Source organism: Cupressus sempervirens, chromosome 4 (genome assembly GCF_028749045.1).
Source record: "Cupressus sempervirens isolate cs-2001-9-10 chromosome 4, ASM2874904v1, whole genome shotgun sequence".
Classification (NCBI taxonomy): Eukaryota; Viridiplantae; Streptophyta; class Pinopsida; order Cupressales; family Cupressaceae; genus Cupressus; species Cupressus sempervirens.
Genome location: NC_143121.1, coordinates 876289534 through 876316192, shown reverse-complemented (window position 1 = coordinate 876316192; position 26659 = coordinate 876289534). Strand labels below are relative to the sequence as shown.

Genomic DNA, 26659 nt, shown 5'->3' with positions numbered 1-26659 from the left:
GATAGTTGCTTTATGCTGATCTGTGGAACTTAAAATTACATATTTGATATTCATTAGTGCTTCATTACTGTAGCAGCAGTGCTAATCAGCATAACAGATACATGACACAATATAGTAACTGCATGGATTGCTGCATCATACTCTTCAATTGGCCAACATATGCATCTATATTATGTGGTATAGTAGGACATTCCTTGGCCCTAATGTCCCTTACTCACCTTTATAATAAGCAAAGTGTATGTAGCAAAGTAAATTCTTCAATACTATTGATGATTTTCAGAATACTGAAAGAAAACTGAAGTAGATGGTAGTATATTTATTTCTGGTGTATAAAGTGAGACACCCATTGAAATAACTTTCTCAGGCACTCTCTGGTTCTCTAGACTGTTAGTTCTGTCCTTATGAACACACTCTCGATCTGATCCTTTGTATAAATGCAATGGCATCTGATATCAATACGGCTTCAATAGTGATACAATTATTGATTCTTATATGATCATATAATCCAATAACATTAATCTGATGCATTTCAGTGATTATATTGCTGCTTCTATGTTGTACTCTTCGAATTATAATGGAGACTCAGGAATTTTGGCTCCATCACGTACCTCAAAGGATTTTTCATCATATTATTATAATATATATGTATATATGTACACATAGATATAAAAATGAAATGGCACCATTATATTATAATAACTTAATGAAATGATGTCACCCCATTGATATATTTACATGAATGTATGTAAATATATATTATAACAATAATTGAATTATAATTTTTCCAACTCTTTCTTCCATCCCTTTTATTTTTCCTTTCTTTTCAACCTAAGTTACCGATTCGGATGCGGATTCCGAAGTAGATTCCAGAAGCGGATACGGGATGCGGGGATTTTTTTTTTTTTTTTGGATGCGGATGTGGGAGGAAACATATATATATATATATAAAATATTATAATATTAACATATGCAACGAAATGCAAGAAATATACAAAAACAAATCATTTGATAAAGTATAATATGACTATGAATCTATGATACTTAACAGTTAGTTGAACCCTTAAACAAAATTCAAGATATTTCAAAATTCATATGATATTCATATATCAATATCAATATGTGCTTGTCCAACATTAGCGTTTAGTCTTGACTCTTAAACAATAAGTTCAAATAGGTCATGTTCAAGATTCCAACAAAATAAAATTTAAAAACATGGTAAATGATTGAAGTCTGAAAATTCAATCAATCAGAGTCTGGCTCTGAATCATAGGGATTTGCAAGAAAATCCACATTCTCATTGTCATCTCCAACTGCTGAAAGATCATTTGAACCAAGCATGGTTCCACTTATGCTAGATGCACCACGTGCCACACTAACATCATCACCGTCTCCAATTGTAACAAGATCATGAAGTGTTGCATCCAAATCTGCACACTCAGGGGCTACATCCCAAAGCTTTGTTGCCCCTTCCTTGTAATGATCATTCTTACGTGACAAAAGACGCAAGTTGGTGTGGACAAAGGCCAAGTCCTCAGCTTTCTTGGAGCCTAACCGGTTGCGCTTCACCGAATGGATAAAGGAGTATGTACTTCAATTCCTTTCAGCAGCAGAAGAACTAGCAACCTATATAGTTGTCACAAAACATACAAATGAAAAGCAAATTAATTTTATAGAATGTGTGAAACACTAAGTTCTACAATGCAAGTGTAAACATAAAATTTTAAAACAAATTTACAAAACAAAATAAAAAACTTACTTGTGATAGGACTTTGATTGCAAGAGGTTGAAGATGCTTGAAAGGTTAAATATACATGTACCACCATGTGATAGCTCCCATTCTATTTTGGTCCTTTAGTGCAAATGGAGAATGCTTTAACCCCGAAGCAAACAACCCAAATTCTTCCCTCACTTTTTCATGCATTTCTTCTAGTGGGAAGAGTCTTGAAAGGGCTTTGTGGCACCCCTCAGCAACCTCCTCATCCGCAAATGGTGCAACTCTACCCGGCATACCAGCTATCTCCTCACTATAGTACCGAGGAGATAAGGCATATGCAAGGAGGTGCAATGGGGTAGTCATCTTATTCCAGCGATGGTTGATAATTGCTTGCACTTGTTTGCATAAGGCTTCACATTGTGTGGGGTCACTCTCATGTGCTTGTATAGAATGTTTTACCTTCTCAACCATGGTGTCCATGCCATCATACACATCCCCTAAGAAAGGTGTATCTGTATCAGCAAAATGGAGCATAGTCATGACGGGCGCGGTGAAATCCAATACATATGCCACACAAGCCCACCAACTCTTATTCAAGATCAAATTCCTGATCCTTTGTGCTCTTTCTGAATTTGAGATCTTCCATACACCCCATTGATGACCGATGACCATTTGACTTAATGCATCTTTTACCTTGAGGAGTCGTCTCATAACGATTGTATGAGATGCAAAACGGGTCTCAGCAACCTAAGCAAGTTAACAATATGTCAATTGACAATATAATTATAAATTTTAATTTTTAACTAAATTACAAAACCATGAAACTTAGTAATTTAAAAAAATTAATTTACCTTCAGCAACTCCAATTTGGAGTATGTTCTAAAAATGGATTGTGACATGTGGTGGTTGGTCACAAACATCTGTATGTCCTCCCCCTCTTCATATATTTTCTTCACCCAATCTACTTCAGTGCCAATCCTCTGCATGATCAAGTTAAGGGAGTGAATAGTGCATGGAGTCCAAAAAATATGGTCATACCGACTCTCAACTAAAGCACCCGCACCCCTGCAATTTTTGGCATTGTTAGTGACCACCTGTACCACATTCTCACTACCCACCATCTCAATGGCCTCAATGAGAATTCTAGAAATGAATTCCGAATCCTTCACTTGCCCTTTACAATCAATGGCCTTCAAAAACATTACCCCTTTTGGGGAAATTGCAATCACATTAATCAGTGGCCGGTTTCTTGTATCCTTCCAACCATCTGACACAATAGTTAGACCCGAAGTTTTCCAAGATTTTTTGATTGGTTGAAGGTCTCTCTCTATATGTGCCCTCTTGTTGCAATAAAGTTGTACGCACCTTTTCATAGCCCGGGCTTGTGTAATCAGCTGGTGATTCTTTGATTGCTGCCACCATTTCCTTCCAATATGGTGATCTCACCAAGTTGAAAGAAAGCCCATTCGCATAGAGGCAACGTGCAATAGCTTCATCAGCGCGGTCTCTTTCCCCCATTTTAAATGCGGTGTCCAATGGGCCTCTTTTACGGGTTGAAATTTCCACTTCTTCCTCATCCTCTTCTGGCACAGGTACCTGCAAGAATGGGTGTTGGGAGGATGCCATTGGTTCAGTGGGTGTCTTTGGCTTGCTCTTTGAGGAAGGACCTTGATAGTAGCTTTTTTTTGATCTATTGATCAATGCATCAGCAGCTTCTTGTTCTCTTACAAATGAAAGTATTTCCACGCTAGTCATCCCAGTACCATTTTTGCCTTTGCACATTCCAAATCCTTTGCCAGCAGGGCCCATAAAATGAAGCTTCACTCGAGAATATGAGCTATTGAAAGGTTTTCCTTTGTTACTTTGACAATAATTGCACTTCCAATAGTATGACCCACCTCCTGAAACCTGTGATATCCGTGTTGTATGTCTCCACAAAGGAGAACCTACATCAATTTTGAAATTATGAGTCCCTTCCCCTCTTTGGCCCTCCACTGAACTTTGACTAGCACTACCACCGGTATCCATTCTTGCCTAGTTTTTTGCAACCTATTTTATAAGAAAATAAATAAATTTTAATTAGTTCCTAACAACGATGAACATCAATGATCATGCATACAAGTGGAAAGAAGTGAGAAAAACTACTAAAATAGATACCCAAAGTTGCTTCTACATATCTTTCAAAAAAAAAAAATTGAAAAAAAACTTTAAAAAAATCTTCAAGAACTTAAAAAAATCATCAAAAACTCAAAAAAATTCATCTAAATACTCAAGAAAAGGATTGATCACTTACCTTGAATGGTTTAAACTTCTTTGAGAAAGCTATCTCTCCCTCTTCGATCGATCCTCTTCGAAAATGCTGAACTTAGCTTCACAATGGAGTGGCTGTAGGTGCAAACAAAACTCTAAAATGACTCTTGTGAATGCTTCTATGTTGTCATCTAGGGTCGTTTTAGGGTTTTATTGTGAAAAAATGCTTTAAAAAATGCTTTTAGTCACATGTTGTTTCATAGTTTTAAGTTAAAATATACTTTATTTTATTTGTTTTCCGCCTAACTCCCGCGGATGCGTCCGGATGCTCCCGAATTCCCTGCGGATGCTGCCCCGAAGCCACCCGCAGGCATCCGGATGCGAGAGGCTTCCGAGCAGCACCCGCAGCGCATTCGGAGGCTTCCCGCATCCGTCCGTATCGAATCCGGAAGCCAGGGAGCAGGGCCACGAATCGGTATCAGAGTTTTCAACCAATTTAACACTTGGCAAATTTAAATTGACAAATAATCTTTTATATTACCGAAGCCAAGAAGTCTTGACTTGTCTTTTAAATGGAAACTGAGAGAAGAGGTGGATATGTATTTCATTTCACCCGACTATTTCCTTGCTATGTGTCCAGAATTATTACCGCCTTCCCATAACACTCGACTTTTATTGAGTCGATTCTCTTTTTCAATCTGTATTTTAAATACACAAGTTTAGCCATAAAACTCTGCCGTAAGTGTTTGTTCACACTGAGGTTTGAGTATCTCGGCATTGTAATCGATCCACAACAACTGAAGGAGTGCTGTTTAGTAAGGCAACTTGCAAATCTTTAGGACAAATCCACCTTTATATCAGGTCATGTGAAAACCATTTCCAGTTTATGTTATTCCCATGCTATTTTTCTTACAAGCAAATTCCATAGCTGTAGTTGTAGTGTCTCATCAAGTATAATTGAATAACTTTAGAGAGTTGCTAGTAATAAGCATATTGAAGTGTTAAAGTATGGATTCATTTCTGCCATTAGATATTAAAGTCGGCTGATAAATATTTATGCTAGTTCAACCTGTAAAAGAAGATTGTGAAATGCTAGAAGATTGCAACAATCATGAATCATAAAGAGTCGGATGCTCTGAAATTCCGAACACCTAGGACTCACCGGTTGTTTAGCCATGGAAAAGGTGAAGAGGTGAGATGAAATCTTGCAAGGATAAAGAGAGTAAAAATTAGACTTGATATTTTAAAATAATATAAATAAATCTTACTTAATATCTCATGCTCATCCTTGTAATGAAACCTATTGTCAAGTCGAGCGGTGGTGATCGGGTGGTTGAGCCCATCGGAAATCCTTGGCCAAGATAGTTTATAGGCATGTTTGCCATCTAATGATCACTTGATGTCAGTGGCGCCAGTTATGCGAGCATGTCTGTTTCATAATTGTGTGGATATTCTAAACACCAGGATGCTTAGGTGGATGGACTAAGAACATCCCAAGCCCGATCTCGAGGTAGGGAGGGCCTTTCTAATTTAATAGATTGTGTGGGGATAAGTATGGTCTGAGGTTGGGAGGTTAAGCCTATGTCAATGCTTCTCCTCTCACCAAAGCCGAGGCTTGCACAACCAGCTAAAGACCCTCTGGATGATTCTTGTATGTTCTTTCCTTCTTTCCTTGTTAAGCATTTACTTGTATGAAGAAAGGATAGTTGATCTTAAATACAGTTATTTTCAGTTGATCGTTAATATAGTTATTTTCAGTTGATTATAAATACAGTAATTTTCAGGTGATCCTAAATACAGTTATCTTCATTTAGTCATTATAACTATTTATTTTCATATGATTAATGATATGGCTATTTCAGTTGATTGTTAAAATAGTTAATGTCATATGAATAGGAATTTATTTATCTATCAATGATTGTTGGAAAATCTTTATTTAAACTAGTCTTGTTTTCTATATGAAAAACTATTTGTTACATAGTGCATATGACGTTGGTCATTGTTATTGTTACATGTCCATGAGGAGGTCTACATTTGAGCATGAATAGGCTGATTGTCTTGATATTGAGGGTCCTTTACTTGAGATACATTCAAAGATCCTTGTTGATGTAAAGAAATTACTTCCCTTGACATTGATGCTTCTAGTTAGTTAGATATGGAGAAGTTAAAAGAAGAGATGCAATCAGTTTACTTCAGGGACATGGACTCTATTGAGAGGAGTCAATTGAATGGTTTTCTTTATCTTATTATTTCCATTAATAATTGATAGAGACATACTTCAGATTGGGAGAACATACTTGATACTTGCATGCAGATGTCAAAGGCCATTGAGCTGCATGATAGCAGCCTACCCAGTATTACCACAGTAAACTTAAAGTAATCATGTTTAAGTTCATTGAATATGCTAGAAGGGAAAAAAAGGGGGGCACATCTCTTGGATGATGAGTTGTATAATGACTAGGCATCTTCCTATTCGTTTATTGGTCCTCAAGCCATTGAATTTTCTCATTGGTTCTGTAATGGTGAAAATGTAGTCTAGTATTGCAAATGTAGGAGAAATATCAAGATCTCCCACAAGGGAAACCCAATTGGTACAAAGGAGAAAGTACCGATGTGTGATCTACTTAGGTATAAGGAATAGCTTGTGTTTCATTCCTCCTTTCCCTAAGAGAAGGGATTGTAATGTTATGATGAAAACGAGTGCGCTATGAAATTGATTATGTAATCTGATTTTGTGAAAGAAAGAAGTATGAAATGACAAAAGGGCAAGAATACTTAGTAAGATACAAACATGAAACAAACTATCAAACTGAAGCAAAAACTGAAACTGTTTGAGATCTACTTTGTAAACCCAGAAAATCTTGAGGCCTTGGGATAGGGACAAATTCCAAAGTCAAGGATGACTTGGGTCAAGGTCAAGGTTGACCTTGATTGACTCTGTACAAAAATCCGAAACCCAAAAATTCAATCGGAAGTTGAAACCCTAGATCTGCAAATCTGATCCACGCAACTGTAGATCTGCATCTGCACACATTAGAGAGGGAATTTATGTTGGTTGGGCTGGGCTTGCCTCGTTCAAGCCCCAGTTGAGGAACCAACTTTAAATTGAAATAGATGTAAATGAAGGAATGCTAACATGTAGTAGTAGTAAATGTAGCAATAACAATACCATAACAATGTTTGATATGTCATCAATTATGTTGACACAATAGCCTTGAGTCAACACATAAACAAAAAGGAAATCATGTAAGACAAAACCTCATGTATGTATGTTCTTGCAATATGCCTCAATGATGAATGCTTCTTTGGAAGTGGATCTCCTCCTTGACGGAAAAACTATACTCTCTCCAATGAAGATAAGATAAATTTATTAATGTACAACAAGAGACCACCAAAAGGGTCTAAGGGATTGAAAGCATACAAACAAATAGACAACCAACAATAGGAGCACCAAACAATGTCTGGGAAAGAGAAAATACTAAAGCAAAAGAAGAAAAGAAGCTAGATCTAGGAGAAAAAATGCATGATGGATGATGAAGATTTTGAATGCTTGGATGGGAAAAGAAAGATGCCTTGATTGCTTGATTGAAATCCTTGAATGCACTTGCTTGATTGCTTGAGCATGGCTTTCCTTGGGCAGATGTTGTGTGTATATTGGATTCTTATAAAGATTGTGGATGAGTAGCTTGCACAAAAAATGGATTATTAAATAAGTGAGAAGGCCTCCTTTTATACCAATGTGGGCACTAAAACTGAAAGGGCTGATTGCACAAGTAGGAAACAATAATATTTGACATCGGGATTGGGATTTCATGAAGTAAAGTACTTGGGTAAGCGACTACCTTGTCCCTTGCCCAAGGAAGGGGACAAGGTCGTCCTTGACCTGGAGGTGTAAAGTTCCGGATCCGAGAAATATTGTGGGGTTGGGGGAAAATGATGACATATGTATGAAAAATGGCCAGAAATGCATTTAAAGCATGATTTATGTGGTTGGGGGGAATAAATGGAAAGCTATGCATAGAAATTGATGCCAACTTAGAGATTTGAGCAAGATTGGAAGGACTTGGATATAAGTTATTAAATGCAAAAGGAGGTCCTATTGTTCCAAACCATACTAAGGAGGGCTAAAAGGTCTTAGGAAGAAAGTTCACACTTTTTAAGATGGTGCAGGTTCATCTTGAGGTGCTTGATTCTCATTACATATGCATTTAATTATTGTAGCAACCCTAATTAAGGTTTTTTGTGAGTAAATTTGGGCCATTGATCCTGATTTAATCTTGTCCTTTCATTGTAATTGGGACTCCTATTTAAACCCCACTTCTCTCATTTGTAAGTGAGAATGTTGGAGGGTACTACCAAATTTTCTCTATATTCATTGTTGTGTTGTGCACGGTGAATACTTGTAATCTTTTTTGGAGTATTGCACGATAATCTACTTTCCTCAGATAGATTTGATTTCAAGTATTTAATTAGAATTTACTTTGAGTAATTTCGTGGGATAAGGGCATTTGTAAATGCATCCTTGCATGACTCAATCATAGACCAAGTCACCAGACCACTAGTTGCTTACTGATTGTAAGTCTTGCCTTGTGTTCAGAATGATATTATTATGAATTTAACTTCAGTTGGTACTTTCTCATTGTTAACATGCTAAAAATCTGAAGTCTAATTAACTGGTTAACTTAAAGGGAAAGGCATCTATCTTAACCAAATGAAAAGAGATACAATTAAATCAGTTATTACACTCTTTCACATAAAGGGAAAATACAAAATAATTGTAATTTACATTTCCAAATGATTAGAAACTAACAACCATTCAACTACTAGATTTGCATGATTTCACCTACATTTACTAAACTAATTTCTTGACTTTAGGAAATATTCAATTACATGAAAACAACATATTTATTAAATGAAATGTGAAAAATATGAAAAGGTTACCAGAGAATAAGTGAATAATGACCCTAAGTTGTGCAAGCCTTGGCATTAGAAAGAGAGAAGCATTGGCATGGGCTTAAACTCCCAACTGCAGGCCTTTAGTATCCCCACACAATCTCCATTGAGAAAGACCCTCCCTACCTTGGGAGTTGGCTTGGGACACCCTTATCTAGCCATTGAGCATCTTGGTGTTAGAGTGTTGACTAGTCAGCTAATGAGGCTATGGACGCTTTCTAATCAGCCTATCTCACAATTGCTAGCACTTTGACCTCTGGTGATCATAGTGGCAATCATGTCATTAACTACCTTGGCCAAGGATTTTGGACGAGCAACTTAAATGCCCGATCACTCACCGCTCAACTTGACAATAAGAATTTATACAAAGGATTTCCATGAGTCAACTTAGTTGTTGCATTTGAATGTTATTACTGATTTTATATTTTCCTTTCATTGCAGGATTATTCCCACTTTCTCTCCCTTCATCTCGACCATGCTGGTCCTCTGGGATGCTTACTAGGGAGGTTCATTATATGATATCTGGTTCAAAGAGTACTTATACATTTGCCATCTTTCATGCCAGTTCTGGCCCATGGCATCATAAGTGAATTAAGCCTTCATTCTAATTATTACTTCATCATATAGAGCAACATCCCATTTTAGAGATATAACAACCATATCTCTGTATGGGTCAGCACTCATGACATAAACATGTGTTTTTGAATTCAAATACTACCACAGGTAGAGCCTTTCGACAATTAGATAATTTCCTCTAGTAACAAGTTTATAGTATAAATGAATAGTTAATAATACACATCCTGATTCTAAACTTTCAATGGCAAAACAAATATAGAGACTGACTCTAAGAAGCAATGACATGTTCATATTGCATGACTTGAGCATGATAAACTATATTTAAATGTAAGACATGACCTGATTCAATTGGCAAGATTTGTGAAGTATGAAAGGAGCACCCACTTATGCTTCCAAGCTTTCAATTGTGTCCGGAAAAGAATACTGTATTAGTTCACAAGCTCAGCAAAATCTGGAATAATTGCTGATTATATTCACCCTTTCCTTACTTGAGATGGGTGGAGAAGAAATATAATATGAACAAGAAGAAATTCCCATGGTAACAAATGTATGAAAAAGAGCCATTCGAAAGGGTGATAGCTATGTGTATATAATGCATCCATGGAGAGTGGGCATGGTAATCAATGGCCACCCATGTGTGTGCTCAGTTATGCAAAAGACTAAGGTGGCAAAGAAAATGTTCTCACAACCTACCAAGAACATAATTTTAATAAAAGGAGAAACTATAGCCTGATGCCATATAGGCAACAAGGAAATAAAAGGGTGGCTGCTCAAGGCAATTAAATAAATAAGAAAAATCATAGCCAAAGTTCAAAATAAAAGAACAAGGGTGGCAACAACAGTATCATTCATAACTTATTATATTAATGTGGCCCCTTTTATATTCATGTTTGTTTGAGTATCCCTAATATGCATGTATATATAGACGTACATATACATATACATATGCATATGTATATGTATACGCCAAATATTGAGATTTGCATACATACATATGTGTGTGCGCGTGTATTTACATACACATTGTATACCACACAAGTATGAGTATAGACACAATATTATTATAGTAAGATGTGCTTGCATAACAAAATGCACTGAGATTCATCCATATAATGAAGGTAATATTTCTTATTTGAGTTTTTATAATGTTTTTAATTTAACTAGTTAGCTCATGGTCATCCTTTGTACTTTCTTGCTTGTCCAGCCATTTCATCCTTGGTCTATGTGGTTAGATTACATATCTAATGGTTAACAGTGGATTTGGATGTCCCCTTCCTAACTCCCATTTTGGCAACACTTCCCCCCTTCATTGTGCTTCTGCAAAATGGAAATGGTTCCAGGTAATAACATATTTCCATAATTTTGAAATAATAATAAAATATCACATAATCATTTCCAATTTATAAGATATTCATTTTTCAATTCCCTTCATAATGACTTACTAACATGTCACATGAAACAATAACCAAAATTCCATTTTACAAGAATCAAAATATCTCAGCAACTTTTCTGATAAATCAATTTTCACACGAACAATTATTTCAACAATTTTAACGAACAACTAACTTCAAATGAATTCTCGACGGCAAGAAAATTATTTTTAAATGTAGCAAAGTTTGGGATGTAACACATTGATTGGCATCCATCGATGGAATTGATGACATGGTAGTAATTTGAACATGTTATGTATACACCTTAGAAGATTGCACTAGATGAGTGGAGTTGATGACAAGACTACATCTAGCATAGTCCAAGGATATTCAGAATTCCCTGCATCCTTGTGTAAGTAAAGTAGTTTAGAATCGTAAGTTTAATTTCATTTCTTTTCATGAGTTGGAATTAGGAATATATTTTTATTGCAAATTGTGAAGCTATATCATTCAAAGTCTAGTTGATAAAGTCCTAGTGAACAAGCGTAAGTCCCCTCGTGATACAAGTATATCACATTATTATCTCTAACTGAGTATCACCATAGAGAAGGAACCTTGGAGTCATCTTTATGATCTTTCATTGCATCTTTAACACAAGTGGTGTCTTTATTCAAGAGAGGATTCAATATTATTTGTTTTATCCTAAAATGATGAGTCTTCTATCCTGTACGTTCTAAGATTATAAAACTCACCTCAATAGGTCCCTAGTTTCTAGAGTAGACACCCATCCAATAATTAGGTTACAAAAATTGGAGTATTTTCATGTATCTTACAAATATTTCTGGCTTACAAACTTTTTCAATATCTTATTTGCAGTTTTTTCATGGGAAAAATGGGGTGGAAGCAACCCGAATCTTCAAAGCTAAGTGCCCTTGTGTTTAGCCCCAAATTTGTAGTGTTTTTGAATTTGAGTGTAATTAGAGTTTGTTTCAAGTCATTTACACAAAGTAACCATTAAGTTGATTCCATGATGCTTTTCTAACTTAGTTTTTGGGCAATAAAACCTTAGGCTTGGCCCAAGGAGTCTAAACTTAAATGAGATTGGATCACGCAGGTCATGCAAGATGTGATTGAACCCTCATTTGTAAAAGATTTAATTTCTGATTTTGAGAGTATTGAGTGTGTAGGTACACTAGAAGTAAGATAGATTGAATTGGATGTCATTATTGTCGATGATGTCTAACATAAGGCAGATGTGGAGTTGTGCCTCTTAGGTTGATAGAGGAACCACAACCTTCTAGGTTGAGAATGGAGCTGCAATTGATTACTGGGAGTAGGCCTCTACTCAATTTCTCATTAGAATAGAGAAGAAAAAATTGCAAATTATTGTAACATGTAACTTGTATGGAAATGTAATTTATGATAATGATTTCAATTTTCAATGACAATCATAAAAGCATCACACTAATTCTCTGCTAGCTATTGTATTTGCATGATGATGTAATGTACTCTTGTTGTATTCAAATCTATGTAATGTCCCCGTTTTGGTTGACATCGTTTTGCGTACCGAATCAGTCTATCACGGACTCTCGTAGACTGGTGGTTGTGATGAGAGAGTCATTCTGGGGTTTATTTGAGGATTGGATGGCTTATTATGCTCTTGGAGATATTATTTTATCATTACTTTTTATACGCAGCCTACATGTTATAATTTTAAGTTGAGATTGCACTTTTTATTTTATAAAATTATTTATTAAAAAAAAGTGCATTATAATGAGATTTTATAATGGATGTTTCTAGAAGTTCTTAGTAACTTCTTAGGAAAGTAGATAAATAGGCTTGGGCTCCCATTTGGATACGGGGGATTTGATAATTCAACTACATCTTCTATAAGCATTTGTGGAGCTTGATAGTCTGCAAATATTCAGCATAATCCTTGAGCACGATACCTCTCAAGAGATTGCATAACTGAGAAAGTGAAAGACCTTCTGAAGGGTTGCACTTTGGAAGTGGTATTCAGCCATTTCAAGTTGAGCTTAATTTGTATATTCAGACTACCTGAGGGTTTAAGTTTTTGAAAGCAGTTCGAAAAAGCAGATCTGAAAAAAGCAAGTGAAAAAGCATAACAGAAAAAGAAAAGCAAAAAGGCAGCATTGGAGAAAATTATTACAGCCATCTACAATCAGGTTCCTTTGGATATTTCATGCATTGTTCTTATCATTTAGATGCATATTAGGAGGTAAGGCTATAGGTGAAAGTTGTAATAGATTTAAGCATTATTCATGCGGATGTAAGCTAAGTCTTGGCCATTTCATACTAGCATTGTAGTTGACATTTATGTGCAATAAAAGGAGACATAAGTTGCTGGTCTGATATAGTGTAATTGAATATGTATTTATCACTCATGATCAGCTTATTAGTTTGCATGCCAATTGTTTGACAAAATGTCAATTGGCTGTAGGTTGTCTTTTTTGGCATAAATAATGTTATAATTTTGCATCCCAAGTGTTTGTCGAAATTACTAGTTTCTGTAGCTGCATATTGCAAATAGTTTCAGTCACATATATGCATTGAATATTGTCAAAATAAGTTGTACATTCATGTTAGGTCATTGTTTAGTCAATTCAAAGTCTTCTTGCAAGCATTCTTATTGATGCTAAGTGAAGGAAAGAGCCATAAAAACAAACTGAAATTTTATATCAGTCATGTGACCCTTGTATGCAAAGTGTTTTTTTGAACCTTTATCAGCATTTTGAGATCAGATTTGAGAAGGGTCATTACAATCTAATACAAAACACTTTCCCAATGTTTATAAACTCATTGATACATTTAATAACTAAATTCTACAAAAATTTATCTTATTTAAAAAGAAAAGAAGTATTTTAAGCTGCCAAATATTGGCAAGTTGAAAGCTTGGGGTCATTTGAGTCTGAGTTGAGTTTGAGCATGGAAACTATGCATATATCAAATAAAAAGTAATATAGAATGTCTTGATCTAAGAAACACTGACTAGCTGGTAATAAATGGAGCTTCTGGTAATTATGATCTGTCAAAAATATGTGTTTTCCCAAATGCCTATTGCATGGATACACACATGCAAGTGAGAATGTAGGCATCTGTTAATCTCATAATTTGATTAAGAGAGGCATACACACTCATGTTCAGACTTTTCTCTTTTTGCAAACACTAATTTTGGAGAACTCTATTGCATGGGCAAGAATGTCCCATCTGTGAACTGACAGTTGTCGGAGCACTTTGTTCTGAAGGTATCTTGTCTCACCTTTGAAAATCAAGAATGCTGGCAACTGCTGTTCACTGGATGTGGTTGGCCATACCTTGAAAGGAGTAACTCAAACGTAGAGTTCGAAAAAAAGCAGAGTCTGAAGTTTCTAGTGCATCAGGTTGTCTGAACAGGATTGGGGTTTCCCATACCTAGCCTCCTAATGTAATCTACAACCCAATTCATTATCTTAGTTTACCATTGCTCGTTCTTAAAAATCAACTTCGGTGAGGGTTACTCTTCAGGAAAATTAAATTAACCAAACAGACTCTGCTGTCTGAGGTTGTGTTAGCAACTTTGTTACTGAAATTCTGACAAGATTTTATCATTTCTAGAGCTGAACTAGTGTGTCTGTGATCCCTTACATTTTTTAAGAATGAAGATTTGTCTTTCCTGTTCTTCATGATTTCCATACTAGTCCCCTCAATTGCATTGTATGAATGGCTTTCCACTCCTTATCTGCATCTGTCTTTCACAGGCACTCACTTTCTGTAAAATCAGCGAGAATCTCCATTTTGGAGCCAATGGAGTTGTGTTCTAATGCCCCTGAACTGCTTGACAGACATCCAGTTATGCAGATGATGGATCACAAATGTAATCCAAAATGTTGATATTTGAAAAAGAGAGTAGTCTTTTCTATCTGAGAACGTTTATGGATTGTGGATGACATAACTTCTATGATGAAGAATTATAAACATTGTTAAAGTCTATTAACTAATACAGAACTTATAAAGAATTTTTTTATTGGCATTTGGTCTCATTATTAATGGATGAGTAAAAAAATCTACTTGTGTAAACAGAGCCTTTTGTGCATAAATCTTTTAGACTTTGTTTCTTGTCTGCATTTCATTGGGATTCATAACTATAGGTCTCACCTTCTTTGCAGGAGTTCTAAAAAGTTCGTAGATGCTCACAGCCTTGCCATGCATGCATATGATTCTCAAAAGACTAAATTGCTGGCAGAACACAAGGGACTGTATAAAGCTTTGTGTGTTTTTCTGGGGTGGAATCATAATATGCCACCTGACAATGCAAGGTCCTATCAGTCATTGAGTTTGCCTGAAGCAAGAGCAAATAAGGAGAACCTTATCTTATGGCCTCCATTGGTTATAGTTCAAAATGCACATGTGGGACAGGATAAAGATGGACAGTGGGAGGGAATTGGAAATCCAGAAATGGATAAACTTCTTAAAGGTGACTCTCACAAGATGATTTTTTAGCAGTTTTCTTTCTGTCATCTTTTCTTTAGTACAATATTGAGGCTTACTGCATGCCAAAAGATTGAAGGGTCGATATAATAGATTTGAGAACCTTGCTCACTGTGTTTTAATCAATTAATAACTTGATTGTATGATCATTATCTGCACTGACATAACTATCTATTTCATGAATATATTTCTTTAACTGTATCAGATTTATTTTTATCCAAGGTTGCATGGGAATGGGGGTACTTGTGTACTTAGGGTATGGGTATGGTTATTTTTCAAAATAGGGAACCCCAAGCACTTGGACACATCAATGTTTTTAATATAATTTAATATTTTATTGAAAATCTGAAAATATGAGTCACAACAATGGTTTTTCAAAACAAGAACAATGATAAAGTTTGCAGATGTAATGTGTTGTTTTCATTTTCAGATTTCCAATATGTTTGTAATAATAATATATGCTATAGGTTTAGATGCATAACACAAAAGGTAGACTTAAAACATGAACAAGAAGATCATAAATCATTTAACAATGACATATTGCAAATGGTAAACTTCTGACTTGAACAATGTGAAAGTTCACTGTTATTATTGTATTAAAGTTTCAAACTAATTACGTATTGAATTAAGCTTGATAAACAATTAGCTGATATGCAAACAGAAAGCCGAGACAAAAATCAGAAATCTTAATCAAGGTCCTTAGCTATGATGCTCTCCACTGAGTAATGGGTGGTATGTGTCCTAGGGTGTGGGTACAGGTACCCATGCAACATAGTTTTTATCTTTTGAGTGCTAAAAATCCTTTAAGATTGGTGCATTTGTGCCTTCTATGAAATCACTTCAACAAAACCATTTCCCTAGTATGTTACAACTATTACAAGCCTTTTCATTGAATTCTTCATTCTTTTGTAGGTTTTATCTTTTCTGCAGTGATTTTATTTTTAATTTAGACTATAACTTTGACATGGATAAATATAACTTGGCAACTTCAATGGTACCGCAGACTGAATCTTGAAACCTGCATCCTTTCCTTTTCTCCCATTCCAGACATGGGATGTTTACAGGGTTACTTGGGGATGTGTCCCCGACCTTATTTCCCCCGTCCTCATACCGACAACGTTTCAGGGACTTGGGGATGGCTTGAGGACATCGTGCCCCAATCCCTCCAATCTCCCCCATCCCGCTTTTTTCAAATCCAATGGAGATGTCCTAGAAATTGGGGATGTCACCTAGAAGGAAAGTGGATGTCTAGAAGTATCAGGGACACTGTAGCCATCTCCTGACTATGCTCAGGATGATTGCCCATCGCCAATTATGTGCAAGCAAAAAAGTCGATAAATAATTTATTTTAGCTAAAGAGTCAGACTCCAGACTATATCAGGGATGAACGTCCGTCCCCAATTCTATGCAAGCGAAAATGTCAAAAAAAATAAAAATTTGAAATTTATTTTAGCAAAAAAGTCAAGACTCTAGAGTATAGGCAGACTCCAACATTATGCTGGGATATTGATCTTGAAGATGAGGCCTAAGTTGATGAGGAGACACCACCAAGATTGGTTGAAGCTCCATTAGATGAGGATGCCCTTCTTCCCATGGGCTATGATGGAGATGACTCAATTCTGATGTAGAGTTGGCTGAATCGGAATAGGAGCAGCAGCGTGCTTTGTTTACTTCTTATGTATTTTGATTTTTAGATCAAAAAATGAAACTATATAGAAGCACTAAGCCTTTGGCCATTTTGGTTTTGTATGTTAAACTTATTTACATATTTTTTCATTATCACATGTATATATGATATTGACAATGAATTCTGATTTCCGAATTTTGATTGCATGTTGTGATTTGAAACAATGAAATGTTGTAAATTTGTATGATAAGGTTCTATGATGTTTGTTTGAATAAAAGTGGCAAGCCACCATACTTTATTTATTTTAACAATAAACTGGTTCAAGAGCTTAAGGATGAAAGAACCAGAAAGAAACCTCCTATCCTTGCTCCATTATATAAGAAAAAAAGAATTTTAAAAGTAATTATAATTTTACTCTCCATACCCAGTCAATAGAGACACTTGACATAAGAAATAGACTAGATTCAGTCCCATCTAAGTAATGGAAATATCTATGGCTATTGCCACCAACAAAATGATACACCAAAAACAACACATCATTCCAACTCTCATACCTCCAAAACTGTGATGCTGACATGCTATCTGTATTTAAAATGCTAATGTTTAAATGCCATGCTTTATCCATATTTTCATATGAATGTCATGTATATTTGGAAATTTCCTTATATATTTGCAAATTTCCCTATATTTTATATAGCTGTCCCCTTTGCACCCCCCGTCCCCAATTTTGGTAAAAACAATTGCCATCCCAAAAACCCATCCCCTACCGTCCTTGTACCAGAAACTCAAGGTAACACTAGATGTTTGTTCTATACATAGAGACATAGTTTTACCATCCTTATCATGTTTATCATTTGAAAAGGTGGCAATCAATACTTGATTTTTTGAAATTCTTTTCTTGCAAGCGAACAACCTAGAGTCCAGCTTTATTTAACCAAAGCATATTTTTGAGAGGAAGCATCAAGCCTCTAGGGAATTGTCATATGCTGCATTGCCAATTAAGAGCCAAAACGTTTTCCTTGAAAGCTTGTAGTTCACCTTAAAAGTCAATTCATATTCTAAACTAGTGAACAACAATGTGTTTTAGAAAATATTGAGGAGATAAGATACGATAAATTATTAATGTCCAGCAAGAGACCACAAATGGGTCTAAGGGACTGAAGAGTACAATAGGGCCGCAGCCAGCAGTGGAACACCAAACGGTGTTTGCGTAAAGAACAAATGAAGCAAAACAGAAGCAGGAAGCAAGAGCTAGAAATTTCATTCATTGTTTTTTCATGTTCATGGTGTGGTCCAAGAAATTTTGTTCAAATAAGATACCATATATTATGCATACTTTAGTGCACTTGAACATCATTTAACATGTTAATTATATTACAATTCTACCGCAAGTTTTCATCTCCACTAAAATGCCCATTCCTTGAAACTAACATTACAAATCAAGAAGATTAACTTTTTGAGAATGCAAAGTATGTATCATGGTTGGATAGAAATTCATGACTAAAAAACGTGATGGAATCCTTTGGGACATGACAAGAAAGTAATATTAGATTTGCACAATAAATTTTATCTCCTTAATTATAACATTTTGATGCTTTGAATATGACAATAGACCATTTTGAAAAGTCAGACTCAACAAAAACTTGGTAGGCCCTGAAAATTGGGCAAGAACTTTGGGAAAAATTTGGAAATAACCCAACAATTTTATCAAACTTTTGAAATACATAATTTATAAAATTACCAATGTAACCCCGGTGCACGCACCCAAGTCAAAACCCTGGTGCACCTAGTGCGGGTTCGTCACACACACGAGTAACCTTGCCGAGAGATTTTCCTCCGCCGCACCCCCGCTACACCCTGCCACACTGGTCAAGCACCCGGGTGGGACGTGGTGCTCGGGTGCGTGGTGGGTGCTTGGGTGCTTCCCGGGTGCTCACAGGGTGCTCCGAGAAGAGGGCTGAATAAAGTCAAAAATAAAAAGTGTTTTTGCATTTTTGTTTTTGTTTTTTAGGCATGCTAACCCTAATTGGGTGTGGGTCCCATGTGGTCTATTTGAAGGTTAAATAAGACCAATAGACCTCATTTTCATTTCACCATTTCATTTCATTGTTTTAGAGCAGCAAGGAGCTAGGTGAGCAAAAGATTTTGGAGGTGTTTGTGAGAGCTTAGTGGGTGATTTTGCAAGGGATTGCAAGATCAAGAGGAGCAAGAAGATTTGATTTGGCAAGTGTCTCCTCAAGTTCAAGTAGGTTTTTAAAATATTTTATTTTACAACTTTTTTTGTTTTAGAAATCAATTTATAATTTTTAAATTTTAAATTTAGTATTTAGTTTTACTTTCAAGTTTCAGCTTAAATTTTTGAATGTTTCATTCTTGAATCTTGTTTATAGTTGATAGTTCTATAATTTTTGTTATCTATATTAATTTTTAATTTTTTTCATTGTTCTTAAAATAAAAATATGGCAATATGGCATATGCTGAAACGTATTTAGTATTTAGTATTTAGCTTCCTTTTTTAATATTTTAAAATAGTAAATGCTAAAATTAAATAGTAAATTTTTAAGTGTTAAGTAGGCTGAAACTAGTTTGTATAACTTATTTTTACTTGGGCTGAAATGTATCATGATCATTTTTATAATTTTATTTTCATTTTGTGAAATGCAGTTTTATAAATAACATCTAGATCCGGCCAAAGAGCAGAAGACATGGAAATTAATGAGGCAAGTGCATTTGATTATGATCCTGAGCCCGAGCCCGAAGGAAGTGATCATGGGGCTGATGTAGGTGGTCAATCTAAGCGTGAGGAAGAGCGTCCTTATGTTGCACTAGGGGTGCCTTCTATTGATTGCCCGTTAGAGATTTTGACAAAGTATGCTAGGGGTCCTTATGATCGAAAGTCCCCTCTGAAACAGTTTTCTATGAAAATTATATGCCCTACACCTTCAGGTGGTGGCACACATAAATCGAAGTGCAATATATGTGGCACATAATGGTTTGATAGCATTATAAGAGTTAATTCACACCTTTTTTGGAGTGGCTATGGCATGAACCCATGCATATTCTTGTCAAATCTTGAAAATGTCAAATACAGAATTGAAGTGAACAAACTATGGGGCATTCCTGATGATAGTGATGTTCCAATGCCTAGATCTTTGTTTGCTAGGCAATAGGTATAGAATATACAATAGTTACAGGGGCAGTGAGATACATCTACTCGTATCTTGCATCAGAGAGCAAGGACTATGTCACCTACACCATCATTTTCCTCACCTACACACAATTCAACAGGGGATAGTGGTAGGGGGAAATGGAAAGCAACTACAAGTCGTAGTGGTAGTAACCCCATTGCTCATTTATTTAACATGCATGCGAAGGACTGGTTAGATGATGCTGTTGGTTATTTCTTCTTTGCCAATGGCATCTCTACACATGTGGCTCGATCTCCCTATTTTGTGAGGATGATGTCCATGGCAGTGAATGAGGGAGAGCCATCATATGTGCCACTAGGTGACCACAAGTTGAGGACCACAGTGTTGGATAGAGCCTATGAAAAGGTTGGGATCTTGATGGAGCAGAGGAAAGCATGTTGGATGGATTCAGGCTGTAGCATTATCATGGATGGGTGGATGGACATTAATCATCATCCACTCATCAACATTATGATTACATGCACTGAGGGCCCATACGTTTTGAAGGCAGTTGATTGTTCAGGACATCATAAAGATGCTGATTTTCAGTTTCATGTGCTTAGGGTGGCCATTGAGGAGGTTGGGCCACAAAATATGGTCCAAGTTGTGACAGATGCAGCACATGTGTGCAAAGCTCCGGGGAGGCTTGTTAGGGCAGCCTATAGTCATATTTGGTGGACTCCATGTTGTGTGCATGCCATGAACAATGCATTCAAAGACATGGGGAAAATAGAGTGGATTAAAAAGGTGGTTAATGATGGGAGAGAGGTGCAGATTTTTATCTACAATCACCATACATCACATGCATTTTTCAAGAGCTTCGCAAAGAAGCAATTCTTGAAACCAGTTGAGACCAAGTACGCATCATATTATATTCTCTTGGAGAGAATGATTGAGTTGCAGGAGCCATTGCAACTCATGGTTATGACACATGAATGGAATTGATGGCCTGAGTTCAGAATAGAGCAAGGGAAGAGGTTAAAGGAGACAGTGAAGAGGGATGAGTTTTGGAGTGATGCAAAATACATAGTCTCCATCATTACTCCAATATTTCAAGTGATCAGATATGGAGATGCATATTCACCTAGCCTTGGAGAGGTTTATGAGTGCATTGATTCCATGCTTGGGCAGATGAGGGCTGTTGTGCGTGAGAGAGACCCCACTCTAGCATTCTATACTAAGAACATTGAGCCTATCATTCACTGCAAGTGGGAGAAGTTGAATACTCCTTTGCACATGGCTGCCTATGCATTGAACCCGAAGTGGTACATACCTAGGCTTGGTAGAATCACACCACTTCAGGATGATGAGGTGAAGAATGGGTTCTTTCGATGCATTGCCAAAATGTATGATATTGAGACTGCTAGTGAGATTCACATCGAGTGTTCTGAATTTGCTAGTCTTTCAGGTAATCCTTAAATCTTGATTCAGTGCTCTAAATTCTTTATAATTATAAGTTCTTTTAATAACTAATTGTTACTTTACTTATAAGTTATAACTTTATTTAAGTTATTTCAATATTATGTTGTAAACTTTAAAACTTGTAACTTGTAGGATACTTGGATATTGCAATGGTGGATCTCAAAACCATGGCACAAAAGAATTCCATTTTGTGGTTGAAATGTCATGTGTCATAGAAGTCAAAGATCACCTCACTAGCCATCCAATTGCTTTCTCAGGTTTGTAATACTAATTACTAATTCCAACCCTTTATAATCTTAACTTTAAGAGTTTTACTCTGGATTTTAATTTATGATTCATTGATTTAATAATTATTAATTATTGATTTACCATTTGTAACAAATTGTATGAACGTTTGTTTGTAATTTGTAAGTTGTAACTTTCAACTTTGTTATCTCAGGTTTCTAGCTCCTTAGCTGCAGAGAGGAATTGGTCCACCTATAGCTTCATTGACTTTGTTAAGGGGAACAGACTTACCTCTAAGAGAGCAGAGAAGTTGGTTGTTATACATGGTTACTTGTGGCTCAAAGATCGCAAGACACACGAATACAAGGAGAGCCCTACGACACGATGGGATGTGGAGCCAGAGGATCCAGCTCAGATTGATGAGGATGACGATGTAGCAGAAGCCAATATGGGCTAGTTGGTGTTCCTTTAGAGGATCAGGATCTTACCCACGAGGAGTCTAGTAGTTCCAGTGATGAGGACTTCAGTATAGGGGATTACTAGAGAGCACTTGAGATGATTCCATTCTCATTATTGACATTTTGTCATTTTGTTGATTGTACTCACTTTGATATGGCTATGATACATTTTTATTATTTCACTGTTTCATGCTATTTGGGTCATTGTCATCATGAGCATCTTTATGATATATGATATTCATAGAATCATATTTGAATAATGAATTTTGAATCTTGCATCTTGAACTAAGTTAATTTGTTAAATGGTCATTAGTAATGGTTATGAAATTTCAAGTTTCAAGTTTGAACTTATGGTTTGTGAATTGCATTTCAATTTTCTCTATTCATTGTATTCAACTATATTTGGTATGTTAATGTTATATAATATATTGAAGTATCATTTCATAATTAGCATTTTCAGTCATATATATTATGTATATACTATGCAACCCCCTCCCCCCATTCCCCCCCCCCCACTCACTCCCCTGCCGCCGGATCCCCACCATCCCCAAATTGAGGCCATTTTTTTCTTGCATCCGAGACTCATCTCGATGTCCCCTTGCACCGCTACACCCCCACGTTGGGGTAACACTAAAAATTACTCAAAAAACACATACTACTAAATTTGTTGAGAATATTACTGATTTCCCTCAAATTAAATTACAGTTTAACACATATCATAGACTGTGTTGCTCCCAACTCAAGCCACAAGGCTTAGCAGTGCATTGGCTGTCCTTTTGTTGCATGACCCAAGATGAAGAGGATGTAGAGGATTATTGGGTATGGAATCTTTATCTTGTATTCTATTCTATTCTTAAGCTGTGGGCACATTTTTGTATGCAACTTCATGAATTTAAGTGATTTTAAGCTGTGGCCTTTTATTTTTGGAAAACTTAAGTGACTCCTAGCCAAAAGACTCAAGTTATCCCACTTTTATTTGCTTTAAGTGAGTTTAAAAAGCACATGACAAAAAGACATGGGTTGTGGGTTTTCTAGGAGCCTATTGGTTCACCTTTAGGGTTTTAATGAGGACACTGGATTAAGAGATGGTGGATCAAGGGTTGAGGTTAGCTCATCTCTTTTGTAGTTATAACTCTCTAGGGTACTTTTAGAGTTAATCACGTTATGGGGTATTTTTAGAGCCAATTAGGACATGAGTTTGAGATTAATTCCTGCTGCAATTTTGGCTTAAGGATTAAAACTTGAGTATCCTTGGTTTAAGAGATACATATGAGCTTCCATTAATAAAAAGGGTTTGCCTCAGTACAAGAGATTTGGTTTGTGAAATCGTAAGTTATTTTCTCCTTTTACCCTTGAACCAAATCCGAGTGTGAACCTAGCATGGGTATGTGGAATGGTCCATGTTCGATCCATACAGGGTTTGTGTTCAGACAACTTGGTTTGGGTACATGGAATGGTCCATGTCTGATCCGTATAGGGTTTGTGTTCAGACTTGTGGATTTGTTCGAGTCGACACCACCACAAACTTGAACAAGTCCACATGTTCGAACAAGAACCTTTTGTGGATTAGGCATGAACTTGTGGGAACCTAGTGAAGACTTGTGCGCATCGCCTGCAGACCCCCATAGATGCATGATGTCCAAACATGTCAAGTGGGTCCAAACACACTTAAAGCAATCTTTCTCTAAACCCTAAAATGACCCTAATATGGAGCCTCCAAACACATTTTATTTTACATTTGCTCTCTCCATCTTCCAAGTTTGAAGTGAGGTGATTGTATTTGAAGGAGATAGATTATTGAGAGGTGAATACCATCCAAAAAGAATATTTGAGTGTTTAAGGTATGCATTTCAACCATATTCTTTATTTTTTTGATAGATAGTTTTAAGTTTTCAAAAAGTTCAAAATTTTTTGCAAGTTTTTGTAGAAGTTTTGAAGTATTTTTTTTTCATGCTTGTTACAAATTGCAACAATGAGTTGTCAAAGTTCAGTGGGTGGAGAAAGACTTAAAAATTGAAAATTGATAAAGGGTTTCCTTTATGGAGACACACTACAAGAATTTCTCAATGTCTTGGAGGTGGGGGTTTATTTGGAAATGTAATTTTTGCAACCCACGATGTAGAAGCTCCTACTACTGAGTTAAACTTCATTTTTTGGGCCCTAGTGGTAAAGGAATTAATATGTGCAAAGGCCTAGGGTTAGATAAGAAGGGGTTGTCAGTTGGGCAAATAACAACACTCATAAAAGAACAAGAAGATGCAGAAAAATTAGTTGCAAAATGGAAACAAGGTGGATATACGGGAAACAAAAAACAATAACACTACCCACTCAACCAGCCTCTAGACATCCCTTCTTGCCTGTGCCTTCTAGGGAGGATGAAGAAGTAGAACCATAAATCACCACTTGCAAGAGAGGCCCATTAAATAAGGCATTTCAAAATGAGTTAAAAGATATTGTTGATGAAAAAATTGAATGTTGCCACTATGTGAATGGTCTTCCATTGAACTTAGTGAGATCCCCTTAATGGAGGGAGATGGTGCAAGTAATAAATAATGCACCTTCTGGTTACCAAGGCCTTGAATAAATGAAAAGGTGTACACCACTTTATTGCATAGCGAGAGAAAAAATGTTAACAAAAACCAATAAGAGATCTTTGGGTCTGTACGGGGGAGTCTATTGTTTCTAATGGATGGAAAGATTGCAAAAACCATCTATTAATCAATGTAATTTCTGTATCTCCTGAGGAATCAATATTTTTGAGGGCGGTTGATTGACAAGGGGAAGTAAAAGATGCCGAGTTAGTTCATTGCCAGGTTTCTCATTGTCTTCATAAAGTTGGTAGGTTAGGACAATGTTGTCTGAGTAATTACGAACAATGCAAAAATTTGTAGGGCTGTAGGTGCTTTGGTAGAGGCTAGATATGATAAGATCTTTTGGACACTGTGCACCGTCCACTCTCTCAATTTGGTGATGCAAGCAATTGGCACCCAAATTGAATGGATGAAGCAAATATATGATGAGGGCAAGGAGATTTAGATGATTGTGATAAACCACCATATGTCAAGCAATTTTCAAAACTTTCTCCAAATTGGAATTATTGAAGGTAAATTTTAAAATTTAGTTTCATTTATAATTTTATATCATATTTTACATAATTGAATAAATATCTGTGTTCTTTACATATTTTAAATGTGTAATTAACTTACTATTAACATGTTCTTTGGTGGCCGAAATCTGGTTTGCATCACACACAATCGTTCTTAGATGACGTGTGAGGGGAAAAAGGTATCATAGATGATTATTAGAAACTAATGGGGTATTGTAATAACCCCAATAGGTTATAACTTCTTCCAACACCAAAAATCTTTATACTTCAGTTGTTTGACATTTCGTCAAACACTTTGCAAGCAAGGGTCCTCTGACTGATATAACTTTTCAGATTGCTGCAGTGATTCTTGTTTGGATTTGCCTCAAAGAGAATGTTTACAAAAGACTCCAAATTGTCTAAACAATGACCTAACATAAATATGCAACTAATTTTGGCAATAGTGAATGCATATATGAGTTCTAATCATGAAAATGATCACCTACAGCCAACTGGTATTTTAACAAACAGTTGGTATGCAAGCTAACTAGTTGATAAAAAATGATATATTAACGCTCAAAGACAACTATTAATGACTAGCAATTGTATCTCCTTAATTGAGAATGAGTATCCAATACAATATTCATACTAAGTTAGCCAAGACTCTTGGCATTTACAAAGATATCAAAATATGATGATTGCTGGTAAAGTAATATGCACCTACAGTTGCCAATGAAAAATAATGCAACACTAAATATCTAACTTCAATACTCCCCTACAGCAGTACGCTAATCACATGCATGATTAAATACAACTAAAGCCATGGATTGCTGATACCATTGTGAGGAATGTAAAAATGAATGATATATCTATTAATGAATGATAGGTCTGATACGAAATGACAATTACAACAACACTCTATAGTGAAAGGCAACTATGACAATACACATTAGACCTGGCATATGAAGTCGCCGTAGAGAATAGATGTATTGCAATACCACTGAACAGAAAATAACCTCCTCAAGTGCCCAAGTCGTGCCTCTCTGGCTGCCGCCCCTGATTGTAGATGGCTGTAATAATTTTCTTTGCTTTTTCGGATTGCTTTTTTTTTTTGGATTGCTTTTCCGGACCTGCTTTTTTAGCCTGCTTTTTCGGTTTTGCCTTTTCGGCCTTCTTTTTTTGGATTGCTTTTTCGGCCTGCTTTTTCGAACTGAAATATGTTTTCTCAATGTAGCACAAATAGAAGACTGAAGTATCTTCCTCCCAGCCGCAATAATTAAAGTGATAATTCACACCCTCAAAA

General features: G+C 36.1%; 1 protein-coding gene across 1 annotated transcript in view; it reads left to right on the top strand.

The window, feature by feature from the left end:
* Window positions 1-26659, top strand: part of LOC149564190 (uncharacterized) — a 199954-nt gene that overhangs the window by 109630 nt on the left and 63665 nt on the right. The window contains exon 2 of the mRNA XM_089827267.1: window positions 15030-15337. Coding sequence (XP_089683393.1) covers window positions 15030-15337 — 308 coding nt within the window. The remainder of the gene's footprint in view (window positions 1-15029; window positions 15338-26659) is intronic.